General features: G+C 36.6%; 1 protein-coding gene across 4 annotated transcripts in view; it reads left to right on the top strand.

The window, feature by feature from the left end:
- R3HCC1L (R3H domain and coiled-coil containing 1 like) overlaps window positions 1–18,213 on the top strand; it is a 91,122-nt gene that overhangs the window by 61,567 nt on the left and 11,342 nt on the right. For all 4 annotated transcript variants that reach the window (XM_061194641.1, XM_061194660.1, XM_061194651.1 and 1 more), the window contains one exon: window positions 13,427–13,602. In XM_061194641.1, the coding sequence (XP_061050624.1) occupies window positions 13,427–13,602 (176 nt within the window). The remainder of the gene's footprint in view (window positions 1–13,426; window positions 13,603–18,213) is intronic.

Below are 18,213 nucleotides of genomic sequence, written 5' to 3'. Positions count from 1 at the left end.
GCTGATACCTATTCTAGAGAAATCTTTTTTAAAGATTTATTTATTTAATTTATTTTTGGCTGCATCAGGTCTTAGTTGCAGCACATGGGATATTCACTGAGGCATGCGGGATCTTTCCTTGTGGTGCGTGGGCTCTTTGTTGCAGGGCGTGGGCTTCTCTCTAGTTGTGGCATGTGGGTTTTCTCTTCTCTAGTTGTGGCACGCAGGCTCCAGGGTGCATGTGCTCTGTAGTTTGTGGCACGCAGATTCCAGAGCGAGTGGGCTGTGAACTTTGTGGCATGTGGGCTCTAGTTGAGGCACACGAGCTCAGTAATTGTGGCACGTGGGCTTAGTAGTTGTGGCACGCGGGCTTAGTAGTTGTGGCACGCAGGCTTAGTTGCCCGGCGGCATGTGGGATCTTAGTTCCCTGACCAGGGATTGAATCCGCATCGAACCTGCATTATAAGGCAGATTCTTTACCACTGGACCACTAGGGAAATCCCTAGAGAAATCTTTAGATGGCACCTTGAATGGCATTCTACTCATTCTGTGTTAATAAATTTTATGAAGTCAAAGTTTGCATTTCTGGCCTTGGTTTCTTGATAAGGTCAGTGGAGGCATAGCCTAGATATATTAGATAATTTCATTTGCAGATAAGGAACACCACTGAAGACATTATCTACTCTTATATTTAATATATAAAATGTTATGTAAAGCAACTATACTCCAATAAAAATTAATTTTAAAAAAAATTAGAGTTTAAAAGTCTGAATTTATCCTTCTGCTGTTGTAAAGGATTTATGCCCAAAGCAGTATAGAAAAGGGATGGAAGCCATAACTTATGCTGTATATTATACACTGTAGTTTTATTATCTTTTAAGGGAACTCTTTTTGGATGTGTTTGAACTTAGGTCATGAAAAATTTGAAAAGGCTTGAAATACTTTAAAAAAAAATAGTGTTATTTCCCTATTTGCCAAAGATAGGAAGTTAAATGGGTAAAACATTTTAATTCTAGCTTTTGATTTATTCACATTACCATGGACAAACATGAAAAATTTATTTTCTTCAGTTTCTACTGAAGAGTAGAAACTGAGTTAGTAAGCAGTTAAGTAGCTACAGGATAACAGTGGAAGAGAAAATAGAAACAAAAGGTTTGAATAACCTAACCTACATAATTGAGAATTAGCTATATGGGTTAATTCTGTAAGTAATTATGTAAATAGACATGGTGATATTTGAAGCAACCGCAGTAATGTTATACCATTAACTCCTGGTCAAGTCTCTGTTGTCCATGTCCCTGTAACCTCCTGATATCCCCAATATTTAAATTTGTTATAGCCACAACTATAGTTTAAAGTGGTTTATTACGTTTAATTAAAAGTACCTACAGAAGTATTCTTATTCCTACCTTCCAAGATCAGAGGCAGGATTATAACATGGGCCTTGAACAATAAGGACTAGGACCTGGAACTTTAACCTGTCTAAGAGAGAAAACTGTACATCTTTTTTTAAAAAGTGGAATGTTAGCATTGAAAGGGACCTGTAACATAATGTTTTATGTTTACCTCTTGCTTTATAGATAAGGCAAGTAAGGCCCAGAAAGGTTGTTACTGACCTAGCTAAGGTTAGTGCCAGAGTTGGCACTAGAATCCCAGTCTCCTGGTTTCTAACCCTGGGCTCTTTCCATGACAGTAAGCCTTTGCCTCTACCTAAAGCTCTCAGTCAATCAACAGACATTGTACAGCTATACTGTGCCCAGCTCTGATATTGGTGATATGAGGGATAAAAGAGAAGGATAAGAATGTTTAAGGAGTTTATAGTCTTGTGGAGCTGATGAAACTTATTCTCAGAAATGTCTAGAAAAAAATAAAGAAGTATTCTATCTCATTGAATTGAAAATGCTGTTGATTGTGAAATATATCATTATTTTATGTATCACTAAGAAAGAAATTAAACTTTTACACAATGCTTACCCTTTAGAATTTTTATTTTATACATACTGAAAGCTCTTAATTAGACATAAATTTTTTATCACATATTTCTTACATAAAGAAAATGTAGGTGAAATAAATTGGTTCTCGTTTCCTAAAACTTTGTGTTTATAGTCCAACTCTAATGATTTCTTTTTTTTTTTGAATTAGAACCCAAGTGTTCCTTTTTTTTCTTTTTTTTTAAATTTAATTTTATTTATTTGTTTTTTTGGCTGCGTCAGGTGTTAGTTGCAGCACGTGGGATCTCCATTTGAGGCATGCGAGATCTTTCGTTGTGGAGCACGGGCTTCTCTTTAGTTGTGATGTGCAGGTTTTCTCTTCTCTACTTGTGGCCTGCAGGCTCCAGGGCACGTGGGCTCTGTAGTTTGTGGCACCTGGGCTCTCTAGTTGAGGCACGCGAGCTCAGTAGTTGTGGCGTGCGGGCTTAGCTGCCCCATGGCAGGTGGGAACCTAGTTCCCCGACCAGGGATCGAACCTGTGTCCCCTGCATTGGAAGGTGGATTCTTTACCGCTGGAACACCAGGGAAGTCCTAATAATTTTGTGACTCAGTCATTGATACTGATGTCTTTCCATCCTGTTACCATCTTCTGTGCCATCAAGAACTTTGATGATACAGCATTTCTTAAAAGAATACATAAAAGAAGCAAAAATCATTGTTGCTCGATTCTTAAGCCATCTTTGCACTTATATAGGGCTATTCTTATATTCAGATTTTCTTCCACCCTGCTGACCACCCTTTCTGCAAATTTTGGTACTGGTGCTTTTGGTGCTCATTCATATGCAGACAAGCAGTGACAATATGCATGATTAAGATGCATACTGATGTTGGAGATGTTAAAATTTGCATCTTAGAATTGATGAAATACGGTATATATCCAACTGCCAAGGGTTATGATACGGTAGTATAGGGAATGGAGAAACCATCAAAATGGAGTCAATAGGGAACGCTTCAAGAGGAGATAAAGATTGAAGCTGGGTCTTAAAAGAGAAGGATCAGGAGCAGACAAGGCATTCCAGGCTGTGAGAGCTTGTAAAAAATATGGAATGTTCCCAGGTTTAGGTCCTGAATTTGTCACTATCAGAAGTTTAGATGATCTATTTTGAAATTTTGTTTTTGTTGTTGTTTTCCTTTTATAATTTATTAAATTGGATTTTCTGCATGATTTATATAACCAGAACAATTAAAGTTTATTGGCACAGGGAAATAAAAAAAGTGTCATTTTCCCCCCCAAATTTCAGAATGCCATCCAGAATCATTTAAAAAGTATATGTTGCATAAATCAAATTCTTATTGATGGGGGCTCTGTGTAGAATCAGTCTTGATAAGCATGCATTTGGACAAAGTAATTAACTTGGGGCATGTGCGTTTTATTCATTCCACAAGTATTTTTTGAATGCCTAGTTTGTGCAAGATAGTGTGTGCAGGGGGGGAATATAGGGATAAATATGACATGTCCCTTGTAGTTGAATTATAGAATCAGAATATTGATGAGGAGACTGAAACTCCAGCCTTTCTTTCCAGCCTTACTCTCTGTATTAGTTTGCTAAGGCTGCCAGAGCATAGTACCCTAGACTGACTATGGCAAAGTACCACATAAATTTGTTTTCTCACAATTCTGGAGGCTGGAAGTCCAAGATCAAGGTGGCAGCAAGGATTAGATTCTTCTGAGGTCTCTCTCCTTGGTTTGTAGATGGCCATCTTCTCCCTGTGTCTTTACATGGTCTTCCCTCTGTGTCTGTGTCCAAATTTCCTCGTTTTATAAAGATACCACTCAGATTAGGGTCTACCCTATTTTAACTTAATACCTGTTTAAAGGCATTATCTCTAAATACAGTCATATTCTAAGGTACTGGGGTTTATGGCTTTAACTCATGAATTTTGAGAGGACACAATTAAGCCCATTGCACTCCCCCAAGCCCTCACATTATTTAGTGTAACCACACTGAACTGTTTAATGAATACCACACTCCTTGCATGCCTTTGCACACTTCTGCCTATGGTACTTTTCTCTGTATAATTTCTTTACTTGGGCAGTGAGGGAAACAAAGTTCATTCCCCTCTACCCACTGGTGATACCTTCTTCATTCTTATAACTTTATTACATATTAAAATTCTTTGTTCAATTTCTTTCTCTAATGTTATGTTCAACATACATTAAATGTTTGTTGGTTAGGTGTTCAGGTTGAGGTTGGAGGAAGAGACAGGTCTTATTAATATAGGGTGTTATACAGTGAGTACTGTAAAAGTAGTGCAGATGAGGTAAACGCTGTAGAAGTCTAGAGGAAGAGTCAGATTATACATGTGACCAAAAATAATGTGATCAAAGCAATAGGCAGGAAGAAGCAAGATGTGTTTAGGCATAGTATTACTCTTTGGTTGGAATGTAGCATATTTTGCAGGATGACATGACATAAAGCTAGAAAGGTAGTATATATTTTAGTACACTGTTAATGAGGTAATAAACTACCACAAACTACTGTCTTAAAACAACACAAATTTATTGTCTTTTACAGTTCTGGAGGTCAGAAGTCCAAAATGGGTCTCACTGGACTAAAATTAGGGTATTGGCAGGATTGTGATCCTTTCTGAAGACTCTAGGGGAGAACCCATTTTCTTACCTTTTTCAGTTTCTCTTACACACTGCCCACATTCCTTGGCTCATGGCCCCCTTCCGTTTTCAAAGCCAGCAGTGGCCAGTCAAGTCTTTCTCATGTTGCCTCACTCTGACACACTGACTCTTCTGTCTCTGAAACAATTCTGCTTTTAAGGACCCTTGTGATTATATTGGGCCCACCTAGATAATCCGGCATTATCTCTCTATTTTAAAGTCATCTGATTAGCATCTTTAATTCCACCTGCTACCTTAATTCTCCTTTGCCATGTATCATGTTTATAAGTTGAGGGAATTAGGACATGGACATCTTTGAGAGGCTGTCATTCTGCCAACCACAGGTAGGTTGGGTCCAGGTTATGAACTTTAAATACAGCCATTGAAGATTTTTAATCAAAGGAATGACATGATCAAAGCAGTATTTTGGGAAGTTTAATCTATAAGCTTTATGGTATCTCGAATATAGGACTGGAAAGAAATCAGCACCCCTGAGTTCTTTTCAGCTTTGCCATTGATCCTCCCTCCCTCCCTCCTTTCCTCCTAGAACTGCTTGTATCCATAAATCCTTAATCAGAGGGAATTAGTTGTCCTGAACATTGATATAGCCACCGTTTCTGATTCTGTTCACTGTAAGGCCATTTCATCATGTTACGGAAGGAATACTAGACTAGCGGTCAGGAGACCTGAGTTATGATTCAAACTTTATCAGTAATTTGATTTGTAACCTTAGGGGTGTCCTTTAGTCTCTCTGTGATGCAATTTTCCATCCTTATAATAGGGATAACAATAACAGCTGATCCAACATGCCCATCTGACAGATATAAATATAACTTTATCCCAAAATAATGTAGCATATATTTATTTTTTGTTTGTAGAGAGTAACTTGTGACTTCAGAACTTTTTGTTTTTCCTTTTGTATCTTAAAGAACCTAGGATCAAACAAAAAATAAAAAGCTCAGTGATCCATGCCTAGTTGACCTTCTACTCTCTGCACCCTTTTTGTCCGCCTCTACAAATAGGAATCAGGCAATTATGTCATAGCAAGTCAGGTACTATTTTTTTTTTAACATCTTTATTGGAGTATAATTGCTTTACAATGGTGTGTTAGTTTCTGCTGTATCACAAAGTGAATCAGCTATACGTATACATATATCCGCATATCCCCTCCCTCTTGCGTCTCCCTCCCACCCTCCCTATCCTACCCCTCTAGGTGGTCACAAAGCACCGAGCTGATCTCCCTGTGCTATGCGGCTGCTTCCCACTAGCTATCTGTTTTACTTTTGGTAGTGTATATATGTCCATGCCACTCTCTCACTTCGTCTCAGCTTACCCTTCCCCCTCCCCGTGTCCTCAAGTCCATTCCCTACGTCTGCATCTTTATTCCTGTCCTGCCCCTAGGTTCATGAGAACCATTTGTTTTTTGGTTTTTTTATCTTAGGTTCCATATGTATGTGTTAGCATACGGTATTTGTTTTTCTCTTTCTGACTTACTTCACTCTGTATGACAGTCTCTAGGTCCATCCACCTCAGTACAAATAACTCAGTTTTGTTTCTTTTTATGGCTGAGTAATATTCCATTGTATATATGTGCCACATCTTCTCTATCCATTCATCTGTCGATGGACACTTAGGTTGCTTCCATGTCCTGGCTATTGTAAATAGTGCTGCAATGAACGTTGTGGTACACGTATCTTTTTGAATTATGGTTTTCTCAGGGTATATATGCCCAGTAGTGGGATTGCTGGGTCATATGGTAGTTCTATTTTTAGTTTTTTAACAGGAACCTCCATACTGTTCTCCATAGTGGCTGTATCAATTTACATTCCCACCAGCAGTGCAGGAGGGTTCCCTTTTCTCCACAGCCTCTCCAGCATTTATTGTTTCTAGATTTTTTGACGCTGGCCATTCTCACTGGTGTGAGGTGATACCTCATTGTGGTTTTGATGTGCATTTCTCTAATTCCTCCTGTGTGTGTTTGGAGAAATGTCTATTTAGGTCTTCCGCCCATTTTTTGATTGGGTTGTTTTTTTGATATTGAGCTGCATGAGCTGCTTGTATATTTTGGAGATTAATCCTTTGTCAGTTGCTTCGTTTGCAAATATTTTCTCCCATTCTTTTTTTTTGATAAATTTATTTTATTTTATTAATTGCTGTGTTGGGTCTTCGTTGCTGCACGCGGGCTTTCTCTAGTTGCGGCGAGCGGGGGCTACTCTTCGTTGTGGTGTGCAGGCTTCTCATTGTGGTGGCTTCTCTTGTTGAGAGCACTGCCTCTAGGTGCGCGTGCTTCAGTAGTTGTGGTGCAGGGGCTTAGTTGCTCCTCAGCATGTGGGATCCTCCCAGACCAAGGCTCAAACCCGTGCCCCCTGCATTGGCAGGTGGATTCTTAACCACTGCGCCACCAGGGAAGCCCCTTTTCTCCCATTCTGAGGGTTGTCTTTTCATCTTGTTTATGGTTTCCTTTGCCATGCAAAAGCTTTTAAGTTTCATTAGGTCCCATTTGTTTATTTTTGTTTTTATTTCCCTTTCTCTAGGAGGTGGGTCAAAAAAGATCTTGCTGTGATTTATGTCATAGAGTCTTCTGTCTATGTTTTCCTCTAAGAGTTTTATAGTGTCTGGCCTTACGTTTAGGTCTTTAATCCATTTTGAGTTTATTTTTGTGTATGGTGTTAAGGAGTGTTCTAATTGCATTCTTTTATGTGTAGCTGTCCAGTTTTCCCAGCACCACTTATTGAAGAGGCTCTCTTTTCTCCATTGTATATTCTTGCCTCCTTTATCAAAGATAAGGTGACCGTATGAGTCTGGGTTTATCTCTGGGCTTTCTATCCTGTTCCATTGATCTATATTTCTGGTTTTGTGCCAGTACCATACTGTCTTGATTACTGTAGCTTTGTAGTATAGTCTGAAGTCAGGGAGCCTGATTCCTCCAGCTCTGTTTTTCTTTCTCAAGATTGCTTTGGCTATTTGGGGTCTTTTGTGTTTCCATACAAATTGTGAAATTTTTTGTTCTAGTTCTGTGAAAAATGCCATTGGTAGTTTGATAGGGATTGCATTGAATCTGTGGATTGCTTTGGGTAGTATAGTCATTTTCACAATGTTGATTCTTCCAATCCAAGAACATGGTATATCTCTCCATCTGTTGGTATCATCTTTAATTTCTTTCATCAGTGGCTTATAGTTTTCTGCATACAGGTCTTTTGTCTCCTTAGGTAGGTTTATTCCTAGGTATTTTATTCTTTTTGTTGCAATGGTAAATGGGGGTGTTTCAGATTTTTCATTTATTCCTATTCATTAGTGTATAGGAATGCAGGAGATTTCTGTGCATTAATTTTGTATCCTGCTACTTTACCAAATTCATTGATTAGCTCTAGTAGTTTTCTGGTAGCATCTTTAGGATTCTCTATGTATAGTATCTTGTCATCTGAAAACAGTGACAGTTTTACTTCTTCTTTTCCGATTTGGATTCCTTTTATTTCTTTTTCTTCTGTGATTGCTGTGGCTAACACTTCCAAAACTATGTTGAATAATAGTGGTGAGAGTGGGCAACCTTGCCTTGTTCCCGATCTTACTGGAAATGCTTTCAGTTTTTCACCATTGAGAATGATGTTGGCTGTGGGTTTGTCATATGTGGCCTTTATTATGTTGAGGAGAGTTCCCTCTATGCCTACTTTCTGGAGGGTTTTTATCATAAATGGGTGTTGAATTTTGTTGAAAGCTTTTTCTGCATCTATTGAGATGATCATATGGTTTTTCTCCTTCAATTTGTTACTATGGTATATCACATTGATTGATTTGTGTATATTGAAGAATCCTTGCATTCCTGGGATAAACCCCACTTGATCATGGTGTATGATCCTTTTAATGTGCTGCTGGATTCTGTTTGCTAGTATTTTGTTGAGGATTTTTTGCATCTATGTTCATCAGTGATATTGGCCTGTAGTTTTCTTTCTTTGTGACATCTTTGTCTGGTTTTGGTATCAGGGTGATGGTGGCCTTGCAGAATGAGTTTGGGAGTGTTCCTCCCTCTGCTATATTTTGGAAAAGTTTGAGAAGGATAGGTGTTAGCTCTTCTCTAAATGTTTGATAGAATTTGCCTGTGAAGCCATCTGGTCCTGGGCTTTTGTTTGTTGGAAGATGTTTAATTACAGTTTCAATTTCAGTGCTTGTGATTGGTCTGTTCATATTTTCTATATCTTCCTGGTTCAGTCTCAGAAGTTGTGCATTTCTAAGAATTTGTCCATTTCTTCCAGGTTGTCCATTTTATTGGCATATAGTTGCTTGTAGTAATCTCTCATGACCCTTTATATTTCTGCAGTGTCAGTTGTGACTTCTCCTTTTTCATTCTAATTCTGTTAATTTGAGTCTTCTCCCTTTTTCTCTTGATGAGTCTGGCTAATGGTTTATCAGTTTTGTTGATCTTCTCAAAGAACCAGCTTTTAGTTTTATTGATCTTTGCTATCATTTCCTTCATTTCTTTTTCATTTATTTCTGATCTGATCTTTATGATTTCTTTCCTTCTGCTAACTTTGGGGGTTTTTTTGTTCTTCTTTCTCTAATTGTTTTAGGTGTAAGGTTAGGTTGTTTATTTGAGATTTTTCTTCTTTCTTGAGGTAGGATCGTATTGCTGTAAATTTCCCTCTTAGAACTGCTTTTGCTGCATCCCATAGGTTTTGGGTCATCGTGTTTTCATTGTCATTTGTTTCTAGGTATTTTTTGGTTTCCTCTTTGATTTCTTCAGTGATCTCTTGGTTATTTAGTAGCGTATTGTTTAACCTCCATGTGTTTGTATTTTTTACAGTTTTTTTCTGTTATTGATATCTAGTCTTATAGCGTTGTGATCTGAAAAGATACTTGATACAATTTCAATTTTCTTAAATTTACCAAGGCTTGATTTGTGACCCAAGATATAATCTATCCTGAAGAATGTTCCATGAGCACATGAGAAGAAAGTGTGTTCTGTTGTTTTTGGATGGAATGTCCTATAAATATCAATTAAGTCCATCTTGTTTAATGTGTCATTTAAAGCTTGTGTTTCCTTTTTTATTTTCATTTTGGATGATCTGTCCGTTGGTGAAAGTGGGGTGTTAAAGTCCCCTACTATGATTGTGTTACTGTCGATTTCCCCTTTTATGGCTGTTAGCATTTGCCTTATGTATTGAGGTGCTCCTATGTTGGGTGCATAAATATTTACAATTGTTATATCTTCTTCTTGGATTGATCCCTTGATCATTAGGTAGTGTCCTTCTTTGTCTCCTGTAATAGTCTTTATTTTAAAGTCTATTTTGTCTGATATGAGAATTGCTACTCCAACTTTCTTTTGATTTCCATTTGCATGGAATATCTTTTTCCATCCCCTCACTTTCAGTCTGTATGTGTTCCTAACTCTGAACAGGTACTATTTTTTAGACTTGTTTTCAAGAGCAGATTACTAGGCTTATAAGAGTCTTAAAACCCTCACTTTGGGAAGATAATTTAATTTAGTTGAATGGTTTTGTGGAAGCTGGTTCTACATATGAAGAAATACTCAGATTTCACTTATGCTTTATAAACAGCAAGACAGGCCACTGGTAAAAATCATAAAATATTTGTGATTCATAACTGAAAATTATTTGCTGAGTTGTTTGCAAACTTTCCTTTCCTGTGGACTGTAATAGATTAGAATGAATCAAATTGTAAACCTTTCCCCTCTATTGTTGCTCTATCAAACATTTATTAGCCATATGAAAGAAAAATATATGAAGGTTGGTCATAAAATATGAAGGTTTCACATTGACAGTTGTGACAAGTATTGTCTCAATACATGTGACTCTTAACAGTAAATGTTTCAGTTGTCTACAGTAGAAATATGATGCAAACTACAAATGTGAGCCATGTGTATAATTTAAAATTTCTATGAGCCACATTTTAAAAAGTAAAAATAAACAGGTAAAGTCAAGAACGTATTTTTAATATATCCAAAATATCATTTCAACATGTAATCAATATAAGAAATTATTAGTGAGATCTTTTATTTTTTGTATTAAGTCTTTGAAATTCGATGTGTATTTTATACATAAAACACATCTCAATTCAGACTAGCCATGTTTCTAGTACTCAGTAGCCACATGTGGCTGGCAGCTACTGTTGGACAGTACAGGTCTACTGCAAAAAAGTCATTGCATCAAATCTTAGGGCCTTTCTTGAAATACATCTGTATTACTGTGTCTAACCCCTGTCTGATAGTGGTTTCTACCCTGCCCGCCCCCACTCCCCTCTCACAATCATGCTCTGATCCTCACTTTATACCATATTGTCTTCTCTTAGACATTTCCCCCTTCTGTGCCACATATTCCTTTCTCCTTTACCCTGTCAAGGCCCCCTTGAATGTTTTGTTGAAATTCTCAGGAGAAAACACCATTAATAGTATGGCCTGCTACCTATCAGCCTACCTCCCCAAAAAATGTGTTGCCAGTAGACATGTAAGCTGATTCTAACAATATCAGTACCATGGGAGTATGAAACAAAGTTCTTCTCCTCTTAAGAAAAGTTAGGAGTCCCTGATAATAGTGGAGTCTTGAGTGTTATAGGAAAAACTAGTCAGGAGTATGTTACTTGTAGGCTTTATATTTATTTTCCCATGAAATGTAGAGTAGGAATTGTGTGTTTTGCTATTATTTACACTTTGCATTTAATCAGTGCCAGAAGCTGAAATGCTTAATAGTTACCTCAAAAATGGGATGTAAGTATACAAGTTCAAATTTGCTGACCAGATTAGAGCAAAGGGCCATAATCAAATTTCCTTGCCAGACTATCCTGCCTCTCTTTTTTCTTCCTCTTTATAATCAGTTCTTATAGTTCCAAGGTATTTGTAGTTAGGCATTGTTTACCTCTCACAATGCATAATTTAGCCCCAATTTATAAATGCATGGACATGCAGTGGTTTGTTTGGTTTGGTTTTTGCAAAGTAACTCAAAAAGTCCATGCCAGAAATCCAAAAATGAAATGAAGAAAATAGTTCCAGTGACAGTAGCATAAAAAAGTTAGAAATAAATTTAACAGAAGAAGTATAAAACTTGTACTCTGAAAACTACAAAACATTTTTGGAAGAAATTAAATAAGACCTAAATAAACATCCCATGTTTATCTTCTTTAATATTGGTAAGATACTACCGAAAGTGATTAACACATCCAGCTCAATCCCAGCTGTCCTGTATTTTTTGCAGAAATTGACAAAATGATCCTCTAATTCATATGGAAATGCAAGGGACTCAGAATAGCCAAAATGATTTTGAAAAAGAAGAACAAAGTAGGAAGACTCAAACTTCTGATTTCAAAACTTATAAAACAACAGTAATCAAGACAGTGTGGCACTGGCATAAGGATGGACTTGCAAGTAATTGCAGATTACCCTCCTTTCTGGGGCTCTGAGTTATTCTAAACTGATACACCAGTCCGCTCTAGGCTTTTAAGAATTTGTTAAACATTTAGCTGATATCTTCTTGCCCACTCATGTTGTGGCCACTTCTTCCCATGATGTGCCAGAGGCAAAACAGTTTATATATTCTGTTTCTCTTTGGAGGGACATGTCATCCTGTGGGTTTCAATTTCCTTGTGTACTCTGTGTTGCATACTCAGCTGTATGGTAAACTCCAGAAAAGTTATGATTTTATAGGTCAGTTGGTCTTTTCTCATTGTTACGGTGTGAGGAGTATTCTCTTCCTGATTTCTACCTCCTAAGCAGGGTGGAAATAACATGGTGCTTGGCCTATAATAGATTTAGCACCTAGTTAAAATATAATTAAATTGGGTTGAAATTGAATTCTTACTTAGGTGCCACGTAGTGTGCTAGCACTTACTGCATCATCTCATTTAATCTGCACACCTATCAATAAAGTGTCGGTACTGTTATTATTCCCATTTTTTAAGATGTGAAACTGAAGCTTAGTGGAGAAAAGGAACTAGAGGCCCAGCAATAAATAAACATTTTTGTCGATTTTACCTAAATCGCCTTCCTCCCTCACTCCCTCCCGAATAAAATTCTCAAATCCATTTTTCACTTCTCCAAGGAAAGGAGATACATCCTTGACATTGCAAATTCTCATTTTCTCATTTGATGGGAAAATAGGCACAGTATGAAAGAGAGAAAGTTTGAAGGGCTCTAGTTGGACTTTTGATTAACAGAGAGAACACACTTTTGAGTCTGAAGGCTCTGGGTGGTCAGTACTAGGCTCTAGGTGAATGACAAAATGACTGTCATGGCTTTGCTGCCACTTTCCATTTTTCCTTTTCCATTCTCCTGCTTCTCATGTGAAATAGTTAATAGCCTTCAGTTTTTTCATAGAATAGTAGAATTTTAAGTATTCTTCATTACTATTAATTCCTGTATTAACCTGCTGTGGAAATTCCTTTAGGTAGCTCTAATGCTAGGGAACTTAAATATAATTACTTGTGCCACTTACATTTGTTATAACAAATTTCTTTGTAAGCTACTGTCAACGAAAGGTAGACTAACAAAGTGTTTTTATTCTTAAAAATTTTATTTTTGTTCACTTTCAGAAACGAAACTATGGGTCTGATCAATAAGTTCAAATAAAACAAATGTTATTAATTCATCTCTTCAGCTATTTTCTGAAATTCATTTTCTAAGATGTGTTGTTTATAACTCACCACATTAATCAAAGTATTCCACATGTATAATATAAGCTGGGTGATAGAGCCCAGTCATTATTGTGTTCATGAACAGAGACAAATGATAAAGTTTAAGGAATAGGAACATGGAGACAAAGAGGATTGTTTATATATGGGAGGATATTTTACAATGCTCTGGCTTGATGTAACAGTCACATATATGCTTCCTCCTCTCTAGTTATCAGGGAATATGAAGAATAGAGAAAGCATCCAAGAACCTATATTTGATTATTACAACCATGAAGTTCCTGATATTGACCTCAGTGATTGTGAATTCCCACATGTCATTGAAATTTATGACTTCCCCCAAGAATTTCGTACTGAAGATCTCCTACGGATTTTCTGCACTTATCAGTAAGTACTTGCAAATGATTGGGGATGTTAGGGAAGGTGGAATGAAGTTTTCTTAAAATGTCTTTTGAAAGATCATCTTTTTTGTTTTTCTATTCCCGGCGTTTACTTTAGCAAGTTTGTTTATTGTCTTTTCCAAGTCCATTAGAAATCCGTATCAAACCACTCTTCTTCTCAGTTCCTTTAAAAAATGCTAAATAGTCTTTCTAGACCCCATTTTAGCATTTAAGAAGAATGTCATCAATAATGACTTTGGAATCTGTCTTCATGGTGCATTTAGTCCATTTATATTTATTGTAATTATTGATATATTTGGATGTATGCCTGCCATCTTTTTTTGTGTGTTTACTTGTCCCATCTTTTTCTCTTTTCTCTTGCCTTCTTTTGGATTGATGAGGTATTTTTTTCTCCTTCCATATTTTTGGGAAATGATCCTGTTTCTATTATTTGGTGGTTACTTTAGAAATTATAAAATGCCTGCTTAATTTATCAATGGCTAAAGTTAATATTTTTACACCCTTTCCAAACATTCTAAGGGTTTTAAACTCCATTCCCCAATTCCATTCCAATGTCTCCCCACCCTCCAACTAATATGCTATTGTGATTTAGTATTTTGAATCTTTTTTTCTTTTTAAACTCCATTTGATGTTACATTATTGTTTTATATTATCAGCATTCAGATTCATCCACTTTCTGTATTCTTCATTTATACCTTCTTGTGTCTTATATCTTTCATCTGAAATCTTTTTCCTCCTGCATGAAACATGTTCTTTAGCATTTAATTTAGTAACAGTCTGCTGGTAACACACTCAGTTGGGTTTTGTTGTTGTCGTTGTCGTTGTTGTTTCTTAATGGCTTTATTTCAACTTCATTCTTTTTTTTTTTTTTAACATCTTTATTGGAGTATAATTGCTTTACAATGGTGTGTTAGTTTCTGCTTTATAACAAAGTGAATCAGTTATACATATACATATGTTCCCATATCTCTTCCCTCTTGCATCTCCCTCCCTCCCACCCTCCCTATTCCACCCCTCTAGGTGGTCACAAAGCACAGAGCTGATCTCCTTGTGCTATGCGGCTGCTTCCCACTAGCTATCTGTTTTACGTTTGGTAGTGTATGTATGTCCATGCCACTGTCTCACTTTGTCCCAGCTTACCCTTCCCCCTCCCCGTATCCTCAAGTCCATTCTCCGGTAGGTCTGTGTCTTTATTCCCGTCTTGCCCCTAGGTTCTTCATGACCTTTTTTTTTTCCCTTAGATTCCATATATATGTGTTAGCATACTGTATTTGTTTTTCTCTTTCTGACTTACTTCACTCTATATGACAGACTCTAACTCCATCCACCTCACTACAAATAACTCAATTTCATTTCTTTTTATGGCTGAGTAATATTCCATTGTATATATGTGCCACATCTTCTTTATCCATTCATCCGATGATGGACACTTAGGTTGCTTCCATGTCCTGGCTATTGTAAATAGAGCTGCAATGAACATTTTGGTACATGACTCTTTTTGAATTATGGTTTTCTCAGGGTATATGCCCAGTAGTGGGATTGCTGGGTCGTATGGTAGTTCTGTTTTTAGTTTTTTAAGGAACCTCCATACTGTTCTCCATAGTGGCTGTATCAATTTACATTCCCACCAACAGTGCAAGAGTGTTCCCTTTTCTCCACACCCTCTCCAGCATTTATTGTTTCTAGATTTTTTGATGATGGCCATTCTGACCGGTGTGAGATGATACCTCATTCTAGTTTTGATTTGCATTTCTCTAATGATTAATGATGTTGAGCATTCTTTCATGTGTCTGTTGGCAATCTGTATATCTTCTTTGGAGAAATGTCTATTTAGGTCTTCTGCCCATTTTTGGATTGGGTTGTTTGTTTTTTTGTTATTGAGCTGCATGAGCTGCTTGTAAATCTTGGAGATTAATCCTTTGTCAGTTGCTTCATTTGGAAATATTTTCTCCCATTCTGAGGGTTGTCTTTTGGTCTTGTTTATGGTTTCCTTTGCTGTGCAAAAGCTTTTAAGTTTCATTAGGTCCCATTTGTTTATTTTTGTTTTTATTTCCATTTCTCTAGGAGCTGGGTCAAAAAAGATCTTGCTGTGATTTATGTCATACAGTGTTCTGCCTATGTTTTCCTCTAAGAGTTTGATAGTGTCTGGCCTTACATTTAGGTCTTTAATCCATTTTGATCAACTTCATTCTTGAAAGACATTTTTGCTGGGTAGAGAATCCTAGGTTGGTAGTTGTTTTTCTCAGAAACTTGAAGATTTTATTCTGCTTTCTCCTGGCTTTCTTAGTGTAGGATGAGAAGCCAGCTGAAAGTCTTAACTATTGCTTCTGAGAGTAATCTGTCTTTTCTCTTTGGGTGCTCTTAATGTTTTCTCTTTGTCTTTGGTATTGTGCATTTTCAGTATGATGTGGCTTTGTGTTTCTTTTTATTATTGAGCTAGTATTTTTCATTGGTTTTGGAGAACACTAGACACTCTCTCTTCAAATATTGCCTCTGTACTAGTCTCTTTTATATTCTCTAAGATGCCAATTAAAAGTAGATTAAACCTTCTCACTTAATCCTCATGTTATCTCTTTCATATTTTCCATTTCTTTGTCTCCATTACATGCTGAATAATTTTTTTAGCTCTAATTTCCACTTTCTGATTTCTTCAGCTGTGTTTAATTTGCTGTTAAATCTGTCCATTGAATTTTTAAATTTCATTTTATGTTTCTCATTTTTCAAAATTCTCTATTTTTCAAATCTGTATGGTCATTAGTTTTTTTTTTTTCTCCAAATATTTTCAAGAAGTATATTGAACATAGACCTTCTATAGTCTATGTCTGGTAATTTCTTTACCTGAAGCCCTTGTAATTCTCTTTCTGCAAATTCTCACTCATAGTGCCTTGCTTCTTTTTTGGAGGTTTAGTTACTCTTTTTTAAAACTGTACAGCTGGCCATTTCCTTTGGAATTTTACTTATGGGAATTGAGGCTTACAGTAAAAGAAGAGGATATCTCCTGAGAGGATATGTGTTTTCTTCTGCCAGGCACCAAGGGCCCTAACGGTCCAAAAGAGCTGTAAATTAAATTATTGATTTGAGGTTATTCTGACCACCGAGATAGAAATAGTCAAGTAGAGAATGATAAAAAATGATTGTTATATGTCTCAACCAGTTTATTTTAACAGTACGTATAAATGTCCATTTACTTGCCAGTCTTTGATGTGGTGCCAAGGCCTTTTTTTTTTTTAAGTAACTAGTCTGTTGATGGCAGACTATCTTCTACTGAGTTCTTATATGTCACCCTGATATCACCTGTGACTTCCAGCAAGAACTTTAATGTCCCTTCAGAGTCACCTGAGTGCAAATTCCTTATAGGTTAAAATGTTTTCTCTCTCTCTCTCTTTTTAAAATTTTTGTTGGCTGCACCGCGTGGCTTCCAGGGTCTTAGTTCCCTGACCAGGGATTGAACCCAGGCCACAGCAGTGAAAGTGCCAAGTCCTAACCACTGGACCACCAGGGAATTCCCTCTCTCTCTCTCTCTCTTTTTTTTTTTTAAGCTCTTTTGCCCAAACATAATAGATAATAGCTGTTTGGGTTTTTTTAGTGACTTTATCTTTCTCTAGTCTTCCAAACCATAGACACAACTTTTCTTTTTCACACTCATATTTCATCGTTTTAATTTTATTTAATAAATTAAATTATGTAGTGAAAATATAAATTAAAACTGATATAAGTGGGTTTGAGAATAATTGCACTACCTCTTATATATGTATATAATTCATACATATGTATGAGAAGGTAAAAGAGTCAGAAGTATACCTCTGTATCTTTAGCTTATAAGAAAAAATAAGCTTCAGGAATAAAGAAATAATCCCAAAAATAAGTTATTAAGAAAAAGATTTTCAGGGTCTGGAAGAAAGTCATTACCAAGAAGGGATTATACTTTAATGCTCCAATCCTGACATTAACAGTGAACCAGGTCTAACAATGAACCAGGTCTACTGTCTGACATACAAATTTAAACTTAAAATTCAATTCATGTACATCTTGAATTAGGGTATAGCTCCCAACTTTTCCTTAAGGGTTAGATAGTAATTATTTTAGGCAACTCTGCCATCGTTGCACAAAAGTAGCCATAGACAATAGGTGTGGCTACAGACAATGAGTGTGGCTGTATTCATTGAAACTTGATGTACAAAAACAAGCACCCTGTTTTTCTGTAAAGGTCTAGAACAGGCAAAACTAGCAGCCAGGTATCTCGCTTAAATTTTGTTGGTTGAGGGGACAGGGGCAGCACTTATCAGTTATGTAACTAAAAGAGAGGAGGAGTGACTAGATCATGGAGGACAGTTAACACTCTCTGCCATAGATCTTACACTAAACATATAGTGTAGATCAGTCAGTCTAATTCATTACAATTATGTTAAGACCCGGTATCAGGGTCTGTTCCAGATAAAGTGCATAATAGATTTTAAAAAGCAGTCAATGAGATTAAATCCAAAATTAGAACTACCTTAGGTTGTCACTAATAATGATGATTTTTTAAGACCAAGGATTGATTTTGTTAATGTCTGGAATTTCCTGAAGATTAGTTATTTCTTAAGAATTATTAACT

This window comes from Eubalaena glacialis, chromosome 1 (assembly GCF_028564815.1).
Source record: "Eubalaena glacialis isolate mEubGla1 chromosome 1, mEubGla1.1.hap2.+ XY, whole genome shotgun sequence".
Classification (NCBI taxonomy): domain Eukaryota; kingdom Metazoa; phylum Chordata; class Mammalia; order Artiodactyla; family Balaenidae; genus Eubalaena; species Eubalaena glacialis.
This window is presented reverse-complemented; position numbering and strand designations above follow the sequence as displayed.